Source organism: Olea europaea, unplaced genomic scaffold (assembly GCF_002742605.1).
Source record: "Olea europaea var. sylvestris unplaced genomic scaffold, O_europaea_v1 scaffold3951, whole genome shotgun sequence".
Taxonomy (NCBI): Eukaryota; Viridiplantae; Streptophyta; class Magnoliopsida; order Lamiales; family Oleaceae; genus Olea; species Olea europaea.
In genome coordinates this window covers 1-9,786 of record NW_019259060.1, presented here as the reverse complement: position 1 = coordinate 9,786, position 9,786 = coordinate 1, and the positions used below count along the sequence as shown (strand labels likewise).

General features: G+C 35.8%; 3 protein-coding genes across 3 annotated transcripts in view; 2 read left to right on the top strand and 1 right to left on the bottom strand.

The window, feature by feature from the left end:
- The window catches only part of LOC111387227, a 4,451-nt gene extending 1,412 nt beyond the window's left edge, over positions 1-3,039 (top strand). Inside the window, exons 2-5 of the mRNA XM_023011766.1 lie at positions 1,675-1,789; positions 2,275-2,364; positions 2,445-2,543; positions 2,712-3,039. Coding sequence (XP_022867534.1) covers positions 1,675-1,789; positions 2,275-2,364; positions 2,445-2,543; positions 2,712-2,816 — 409 coding nt within the window. The 3' untranslated portion in view covers positions 2,817-3,039. The remainder of the gene's footprint in view (positions 1-1,674; positions 1,790-2,274; positions 2,365-2,444; positions 2,544-2,711) is intronic.
- Positions 3,040-5,327: 2,288 nt separating this feature from the next.
- LOC111387225 (deacetoxyvindoline 4-hydroxylase-like) lies at positions 5,328-7,735 on the top strand. The gene is made up of 3 exons (XM_023011764.1): positions 5,328-5,982; positions 6,566-6,887; positions 7,249-7,735. Exons 1-3 carry the CDS (start codon positions 5,453-5,455, stop codon positions 7,525-7,527), a joined length of 1,131 nt encoding a protein of 376 aa, XP_022867532.1. The 5' UTR covers positions 5,328-5,452; the 3' UTR covers positions 7,528-7,735.
- Positions 7,681-9,656, bottom strand: LOC111387226 (deacetoxyvindoline 4-hydroxylase-like). Its single transcript, XM_023011765.1, has 3 exons — positions 9,008-9,656; positions 8,147-8,468; positions 7,681-8,047 (listed from the first exon to the last, which is right to left on the bottom strand). Exons 1-3 carry the CDS (start codon positions 9,544-9,546, stop codon positions 7,796-7,798), a joined length of 1,113 nt encoding a protein of 370 aa, XP_022867533.1. The 5' UTR covers positions 9,547-9,656; the 3' UTR covers positions 7,681-7,795.
- Positions 9,657-9,786: the final 130 nt, after the last annotated feature.

The following is a 9,786-nucleotide window of genomic DNA, read 5'->3' as shown; positions in this document are numbered from 1 at the left end:
GAACCGAACCAAAATTTTCGGGTATTTAGTAAATGGAACCGTCGGGTCCAAATATAATTATGGAACCGTTCGGGTTCGGTTCGGTTCGGATCGGTTCGGTTCCGTTCGGTTCTATACTATAATTAAATGTTTTCACATTTATAACAACATTATATAAATATAACTAATGACACGTTCAATGGTTTTGAAATGTCAGAGACTAGTAGACTACCTTATTCAAATGGTCGCTACGGTCAAAATTTCGGTTGGCGTAGGTCACAGTTTCGATCGGAAGTCACAGTGTCGGTCGGCGATTGTATAGGTTTTGGAATGTCAGCGAGGCTTTCGAGAGTCGAGACAACGTTATGCACTTTAGTGTAAGTATTTAGGGTTATTTAGTGGGTTGGATCTTGTTGGGCTAAAAAATGAGACAATAAAATGGGTAATTGGGCAAAAAATAAAAAAATTAGAAATGAAACAAATTATTGGGCCAAAAATTTGAATTTAGAAATTGTTAATTTGTTAATTTGTTTAGAAAAAATTAAAATTAAAATAATTTGATTTATTCAATATAAAAAAAATTAGAAAGATTCGGTTTTTATTCGGTTCTTCGGTTCTTGGTCTAAAATCGAGAACCGAACCGTACCTGTCGATTCTCAATTCAGATACCCGTTCGAGTATTTAATTTGACAAGAACCGTCGGGTTCGGTTCGGGTTCGATTCGGTCGGTTCGGTTCGGGAGATTTGCCCAGCCCTACTACTTAGTGATATAAAACAGTAGGAAACAAGAAGATTTTTGAAAAAAAAAAATGTTAATATATTCAAGTCTGATAGAAATGGAAATGAAGGCATTTCCTCAAATGCTGAATTTTAAAAAGAAGCAGATTCCAAATTCATAGCTTGTGATATGGGCAGAATGATTTTCCAACTTTGACTTTGAGATCAAACATATCAAAGGCAAACACAATTTTTTACCCGATTTACTCTCTAGAACAAAACCTTCTATCCAACCACAAATCCCTACCATCTGGATGATGAATTCATCCTCACAAAATCCTCCCATCCAGAACTTTCCTCCCGAACTCCAAACTCTCATCAAAAACAAAACCATCCACTCAAGATCGAAGGAACTCATGCCAAAGTATCAGTCTATTGTTATCAAGCAAACTGGAATCCATATTTTTGGTGGACTTAGTTTTCATTTCATCGGATGTGTTCACTTTCTTATGTGCACTAATATAAAATTTGTCCAAGGCAGCCTCTAACTTCTTACTTCATAACACGAGCGTCGGTAAGTTGATAAGTCGATTTGTGTGGCAATCGATAACACTTCCACCGTCCACAACTAAATGTATTCAATTGACATTCAATGTCAAACGGGCAGTTTTTCTAAGCCTTGTTTAGTAGTATTTAAATGAAACTTCCTCACTATACAAATTCTTGTCTCAAAAATAAATTAATGAGAAATTACGTATTGATCAGATCTTCCTAATTGGAACTGTCAAAGTAGGAGCTTTCAGTTTTGCAAGGAGGGATTATTATATTTTAAATTTATTTGCAAAAGATGATACCCTTCTTGTGGGAAGAGGGTCAGATATCTTAACCTCTTGGCTTAAATTTGACACATTTGACTACTCTAATAAGTCATTGTCTTTACTTATGCATCCATTTTAAGGTATATTTATCTTCTTGCAGGTTCAATGAATTTGGTGTTGATGGTGGGCGAGCAGCAAAGTCTTTGAGGCCAAAGTTCGACGTTTTCGCCAAGCATATTACGTCCCACACTGGATATGAATTACCACATGTAGAGGTAAGAAGCACTTCTCCATATCTTTGCTTAAATTGCAAGGTACACAATAGCATTATAGACCTTGTAATATAATTGCCCAGTGTTGAAGATTAGATTAGCTAAATATATAAATGCATTTCGTCTATAACAACCTAAGCTTTAAGGAGGTGATTTAACATGTTATTTGAGCATGCAAAAGACACGAGTTCAACTGTTGCCACCACTTGTTTATTGAAATTGTGCATGTTTTAGTCCTTTGATAAAAAAATTATTTGACGTATACTCAAGGGGACATATTGAAGACTAAATTTAAATAAAGACGACGTGCTACTAGCTTCCTTTATTTATACCCGTACTATGTTTTGGTTGGTACTTTGGTCCAGACATCCCCACATGATTGGAGATAGAAGGATCGTGTCTCCTTTGTACGGATGCTATGTTTAATAGTTTAAAATTTTAAATGAGGTGGTTCAATACTCATTAATTTGGAGATTTGTTGTTTGCAGACGAAAAATTTAATCTTGGGTGCCATGATTATGAAGGGACTCGGAAGCCTGTTGTTCATTTTTGGCAGCTCTCTTGGAGCTTTTATCCTTGTACGTGTATTAATCCACGCATCCTTCCTTTGATCATTTTAACCTAGTCTCTCTGTCTCTAACTCACTGCCCCCATGCAGCTTCTGTATCAGGTAATTGCGATCACCATCTTATACGACTTCTATAACTACGATGCTGATAAGAAACAATTTGTTGAGCTCTTCGTGAATTTCACGCAGGTCAGCCAGTTTGACATGATTCTAAACTTGTAGATATTCTTTTCAGAATTCTATATAAATCAGTTTGCTCAAGTGATTATATTTTGTTGTGTTGAGATGATTGAATTTTGCTTAAGTGATTATATTTTGTTGTGTCGAGATGATTGAATTTTTTAATGTTTTAATCAGGGTTTGGCACTTCTCGGTGCTCTGCTCTTTTTCATCGGGATGAAAAACTCAATATCAAGAAGATCGTCTAAGAAGAAGGTGGCTCCTAAAGTGAAAATAACTTGAGAGGATATTGAAGTTCGGTTTTGATAACGGCGACAATATTCCTTATTATTGTTCGTGGCAGTTTTTGTAAGAATGTATCATTTGCAGCACTGATGTGCCTTAATATGATTTATTGTCCTATTTAACATGTTTAACTTAAAGCCTAAGTTTAAGAGAATTCCTTTTGTAAGTCTTGAAATTCAGAAATTAATCGTAGACAAAAGAGAGACTGGCTTTATATTTCTTTGCTTGGTTTACTTTGTTAAGTTTTAAACTTTTTGGCTAATTTTAAACTAAGCAAATTAGTGACTTTCACGTCACTTAAAGCTAGAGAGAAATAGCCAAACCACTTAATATATGTCGGATGATATTCTATCATAAATCTTTTTGTCTCTGTCTTTGTCTTTGTCTCTGTCTCTGCCTTTGTCTTCCGTTCCTTTTGTCCCTCTTGACATGGAAGTTAAGGCAAAAGGAATATCTGTCTACGACAGGACCAGTGAATTAAATTGTACGATGATTCAAAAGCTGGTGTTAAGGGACTTGTGGATTCTGGGATATTGAAACTACTTCGTATTTTTTCTCATGATGATCAAGTTAAGCAGACCGAGGAGATATCGAACTGTAAAAACTCTCAGTTTAATGTTCCCATCATGAACTTCGACGGAATTTATACAAACATGGCTGGGCGCAATGTAATCATGGAGAGAATTTGAGATGCTTGTGAAAATGAGGATTTTTTCAGGTAATCTTCATGAGATTCTGTCGAGTATAATGAAAGAAATGATTTTTGGGTACGAGGTTTTCATGACCAAGAAACCGAGGTAAAGAAACAGTACTATTTGCCAGATGTTACAGAAGGGTTTATATATAATTGCAATTTTGATATGTACCTAGCCCCTGGAGGGATACCATGTCGTGTATTATGGCTCCTAATCCGCCAGAAGCCAAGTATTTGCCTCCAATTTGCAGCTATATGCTCAACTTCTTTGGGCTAATTTGTTGGACTTTGTAGAGCCTAGTCGTGCTGTACGATTTGGTATTAAGTGCATGTATCACACAATGGAAAGGATTTTAGAGAGTTGGTTTTGAGTTTACGGGAGACATGAAAAGATAAAAAAGTTTGTACTCTTGTGCTCTTGTATAGCGAAAATGGCAATTTAACATTATCCAATCTTGGTATTCCAACTTAAAGCGCCAGCTATTAAGAACTCAAGCCCTTATAGGATGGCTATTATTTTCTTATTTAGCTAATGTAGGATTTTACTTTTAACATGCTCTAGAAGATAGTGACTCGTTCGAAAACTCTTTAACCTGCTCCACTGTTCGAGCTTTTTGGTTGATATGATTTCTTGTTTGAGGTCTCGGGATTCATCTTAAAAGTTCATTTTTTTTCTCATCGGAGTAGCCCAAACCGTATGGGCTATTGTTTTCGTATTTAGCCGATATCAGATTATACCCCTAATATATGTACCCTTCTCATTGATGTAAACCACAATAGATATGTGTGCTTGTTTTGCTTTCAAATTTTTATTCCGTTTATTATTGCTCTCATAAGAAGTGATGACGTCTTAATCCGGTCCTAACATAATTGACTATGAGTCCAGTTTCTTTTTTCGCGGTCTTGCATTTACCCTATTAAGATGGAAAATCTCTCCATTTAAACATTTATGTATCTTTTCTTAATTAATTTTGTGTTTATGTATGTCTTTTGCTTAGGTAAGGCCTAGCATAATTAGTTCTTTATCATAATTCAGTCCATTGACAGACTCCCTTCCCATTGTGCATTGAGCATGACAAGTTTTGCTACTTGCAGGGATATATTTCTTTGAATAGTCTAACTACATGATGAAATTTGAGCATCCTCAGTTTGAGTTGCTTTCTGAAGCTCTAGAACTTTGATTCATCGAGACTAAAAATTATTTGTCACTTTTCTTACATATTTTGAGGTTATTAAGGTAGACAAATAAACTGTAATTCCTCCTACAAATGATTCCATTTTTCTCATCTTATTATCAATGACAAGTTCAAAAGTGTCAATCATAGAGTGCTGTCAAAGAAAATAGGTCCAAGAATATCAGTGCCATCTTTCTTCAGAACACATTTTAGAGAAGGGACAGCATCAAGAGTTTACAGACCAATGAAGGAACTTTTATCCCAAATTTCCCAGGAGAACCACATGGGACTACCTCGCACATTACTACAATAAAGGGCTCGATGGTGCCTCTACGCTGTCACATTATAAAATCTGTTAATTAGGCATGGCGATCTGAATTTTCATTTAGATTTTTAGCGTATATGCTNTGTCATCTATCAAGTCGCTTGAATACACTAAAGCCTTGTTTGTAGTTGTTATGGTGGGACATCTGAGGTTACATCATTATTCATAAATAGTAGATCAAATAAAAAGGGGGTATAAATCATAATCTAAGGGATGATAGTGACAAAATACAGCAAATAAAATTATTTGAGGGTCCTTACCTAATCATATCCAAACAAATGAGAATGAGTGGAGCCTGTTAAATATCAGTTGCCTTTATGAGGCTTTTAAAGATTGACATCTTTCACTTAAAAAACTCTCTGCATGTTAGTTACTTTTTACATCCAATTCAATCATATCAGAAAGTTCATCTCAAAAGAGGAAAGCTGAATCTAAAATTATGTTCACGACCAGCCGAAAATTTGTTACTCTTGAGGATGATCGTATAGATGAGCTAAAAGCATTTGATGATACAAAAGCTGGTGTTAAGGGACTTGTGGATTCCGAGATAGTGAAAATTCCACGTATCTTTATCCATGATAAGAGCAAGATTAACCAATTTCCAGTATCCTGCAATTCTCAGCTAAGTATTCCGATCATAGACTTTGCAGGCATGGACGAGGATGATTGTAGGTGCTCTGAGATCATCGAAAAAATCAGAGGTGCTAGCGAGAATTGGGGATTCTTTCAAATAATCAATCATGGGATTCCAACTCCTGTTATCGATGATATGATGGTTGCCGTAAGAAGATTTCACGAACAGGAAATTGAGGTGAAGAAACAGTATTACTCAAGGGATTTTTCGAAGAAGTTTATATACAACAGTAATTTTGATCTATTCCAAGGTCCAGCAGCTTATTGGAGAGATACTCTTGAATGCATTTTGGCTCCTCATCCACCTGACCCAGAAGAATTGCCTGCTGTCTGCAGGTATAAAATTTGTTTGCAGTTTTCATTCATTAAGCAAAATGTGGCTGAAGATAACAAAATTATAATTAAACACGAGTTATTCTTGTTGAACCCCATCATCTAAAAGCTTAAAATTTTAGAGAATGCAAACTAATTAATTATTTTAAAAACTATGCTTCAAAAATTTTTCTTGTTTCTTCTCTAAATTTTTTATTGCAACTTTGTGTTCTCTGTGCAAATTGCTTGAAAGTATCTTGTCTTTTGCTTTTCATGTCCATGTCTAAGCTAATTTATACGCTTGGTCGAGTTTCTTTCAATACTCGTGTAGTCGTGTACTATTTCGAGCTTACATGCAGACGAACCCATACCATATATTTCGAATGAGGCAACAAAATATTTCTTAATACACAATCCACAACAATCAATCTGTAACACAATTTTCTGACTGAGCTTTCTATCTACAGTTTTTTAACAGATCTTGATTTATCTCCTTTGGTACTCTTGAACAACCGCACCTAAAGCTTAAGCTGTTACGTCTTTTGTTTCAACATGTGTTAGAGTAGATCGAACTCCTATATTATAACCGTACTTGCGTGATTTCCAGAGGCATAATGACTAAGTATGCTAACTACGTAACGAAGTTGGGGCATATTCTTTTTGAACTACTGTCGGAAGCTTTGGGGCTCAAACCCGATCACCTCAATGACATGAATTGTGCCGAGGGGATTCTACTTCTAGGCAACTACTATCCAGCTTGTCCTGAACCAGAATTGACGGCTGGGCTTAGCAGCCACACTGACAGTGGTTTCCTAACTATAGTACACCAAGATCAAATTGGCGGCCTACAAGTCCTTCATGAGAACCAGTGGATCAATGTCCCCTTGCTCCCTGGAGTGCTGATTGTAAACATTGCAGATCTCTTGCAGGCAAGTAATGTTATATTCTACTTGAGGTGTAGTGTAGTAGAATCTGTTATATATGACATTTCGATGCAATTTTCATAGAAGGTGAGCCGCTTTTTTTTGGTTTTAGTTTGGTTTACTGTTGCAGTGTTGCTATCAGAAGAATTGATACTAGTTATATCCGTAAAAAAAAAACAAAATAAGAGAGATCGAAGTCTTTGCTCGTGCAATGAGAGAAATATAGGCTTTTTTCAGGCACATTGCTTTTATAAATTCTTGTGACAACCTCGTATAAACAAGTTCCTGTAGAACTTGATTTATATTGTTTACCTTTTGCTCTTTTTTGGGACTAAATTTAACATTTGCTTGACTTGCCCTGATGCAGCTGATCACTAATGATAAGTTCAAGAGTGTTCATCACAGAGTACTGGCAAACAAGACAGGACCTAGAGTTTCAGTAGCATGTTTCTTCAGAACACATTTTCGAGATGGAATTTCTTCGAGACTGTATGGACCAATCAAAGAGTTGTTATCAGATGAAAATCCTCCAATCTACAAAGAAATCACCGTAAAAGAATTCATTGTGCAGAGATACAAGAATGGTCTCAACGGAATTTCTGCATTGTCAAGTTTTAAGCTCCATAAACAGGACACAGAGCAGTAATAGACGAGAATTTATGATTATGCTGGCCATGAAAAAAAATTCAGTTTGAGGGTAAAAAAGGTGTTTTCTGAGGTTTAAAAATTAGGGTTCAATTGTATTTTGGGCTAAAATAAGCACTTTTGGTTGAGTAGCAACTTGTATCTGATAAATTTATTAGAAATATATTAAAATTTACCGAACTACATATAAATTACATATATTGGCAATATTTTCAAGCTTATTACTTTATATAAGCTGGTTTTGGCATTGGTATTGCTCCTGTAAATAGCTAGGCTTGTAACTTGTAATCCTCAACGGTGGATTTGTTAATTGCCCGCGAGGAATACTTGTTTACATAACTACTTACTGTAAATTCTTTGTATAGAGGGGGGTTTTCTTGTGTTACCAGCTCGTCGATTGGACCATAAATCTTTGGAGGCACTATATCACCGATGAAGAAGCACGCAGTTGAAATTCTTGGTCCTACCCGATTGGCAACCACTCTATGCTTAGCACTTTTGAACTCGTCATTTGATATCATCTGAACACAATCGGGGGCAGATCATTAGAAAACAAGGCTTACAAAAATCCATTTCAATTGAGTCCAAAAATTTAAAAGTCGATTTCAAAGCTGTTCAACCTGGAGGAAGTCTCCAATGTTTACTACCAAACTCCCAGAGTGGGGTTGAACATCAATCCACTGGTTGTTTTTGAGGACTTGAAGACCACCAATTTGATCTTGAAGGACAATAGTTAAGAAACCAGGATCAGTGTGCTTGCTGGTTCCCAAAGTCAATTCTGGCTCAGGGCATGCTGGATAGTAGTGACAAACGAGAGTGCATCCTTTGGCACATCCCTTGGAAACTAGGTGTTCTTGTTTGAGGCCAAGGGCTTCTGCTAATAACTCAAGCAGAAGTTCTCCTAGCTTTGTAACTTGATCAATGTACTCGATTGTTGAACTTCTGCTAGTCGAAAAATAAATATATATGGAATTAACTTGAATAAGGGCATTATACATATGAAAACAGATGCATAGACTTAAAGAAGACCATATTCTAAAGAACGATGCTATTTAAGTCGAACAAGTTTGAAGAGGGATGACATATCAAAACAAACACAGCCCCTTGTAGTCGGATCTTTCACTAGATCTATTAATGAATCAAATTGACAGAAAGAAATTTATGTATTTGACTTCAATTTATTGGGCAAAACTTAAATTTTTATGGTATTGTTGAAGGTATGTTTGGATGTCAAATTGGAGTATAATTCATATAAATACTGAAGAAGACATCCAATCCAACTGAAGATACATAAACCAATTCTCAATTCATTGTAAAAGATTTGGTCAACTTAGCCATGTATGAGATTTTAGTATTTATTATTAACTTGATATTCTTCTTGGAGGAAAAGGAACTGGAATGCTAAATAAAAACGAAAAGTCAGATTTCAGATTTGATGTTGTCAACCATACTGCAAGGAATGTGAAGACTGAAAAATATACCTGCAAGCTGCTGGCAATTCATTAGATTCAACAGAGTCTGAAACCTTCAGAGAAATGGTTAATGTATCCCTCCAATTAGCAGCACTCGACTGATACAAATCAATATTGCTTGAATACTTCACCTTTTTGAACCGGTCACGAGAGTAGAACTCTTTCTTAATATCAGCATCTTGTTCATGAAACCTGCGTATTCCCTCAAGCATTCCATCTAAAACACGCTGAGGGATTCCATGATTCAACAACTGGAAAAACCCATAATCTTTCGATGCTTGTTTCAAGTCGTTGATAATCTTCTTACGATGATCATGATCAGTATTGATTCCAGTTAGATCAATGATTGGAACTTGAATATCTGATCGGCCATGATTTGATTCCTCAGCAAGTTCATCATCTGGTCTGATGAATAATTTAGGAATTTTCACAATCCCAGAATCAACGAGCCCCTTTACGCCACATTTTGTCTCATCAAATTCCTTGAGCTCTTTCATACGATCATTATATTTTGTTGATTCATGTAGAAAGCCTTTGAGGGTGGACATATTCCTTTTCTCTTCTTCACAAGTCTCACAGGAAAAGAGAGACGAAACAATATAAGTCAACAATCTCTTCTCAGGCTTGTAGTAGCCAATACTTATTACGATTAAACCACTTGTACAGACATTGTATACCTTGATTAACACTTCTTTATATGTCAAACATTTGGCAATTGATTGAAAAAGATATTGTCAAGATTAATGTACCAAAATCTGTAACTCAAATAGGTGTAAAGCAATGTATCA

Excerpts from the sequence above, each read along its gene's own strand:
- LOC111387225 (XM_023011764.1), top strand. The coding sequence starts at position 5,453 with ATGTTCACGACCAGCCGAAAATTTGTTACTCTTGAGGATGATCGTATA. Across the intron at positions 5,983-6,565 it reads GAATTGCCTGCTGTCTGCAG|AGGCATAATGACTAAGTATG; the intron begins GTATAAAATTTG and ends CGTGATTTCCAG. Across the intron at positions 6,888-7,248 it reads ACATTGCAGATCTCTTGCAG|CTGATCACTAATGATAAGTT; the intron begins GCAAGTAATGTT and ends GCCCTGATGCAG.
- LOC111387226 (XM_023011765.1), bottom strand. The coding sequence starts at position 9,546 with ATGTCCACCCTCAAAGGCTTTCTACATGAATCAACAAAATATAATGAT. Across the intron at positions 8,469-9,007 it reads GAATTGCCAGCAGCTTGCAG|AAGTTCAACAATCGAGTACA; the intron begins GTATATTTTTCA and ends TTCGACTAGCAG. Across the intron at positions 8,048-8,146 it reads ACATTGGAGACTTCCTCCAG|ATGATATCAAATGACGAGTT; the intron begins GTTGAACAGCTT and ends GATTGTGTTCAG.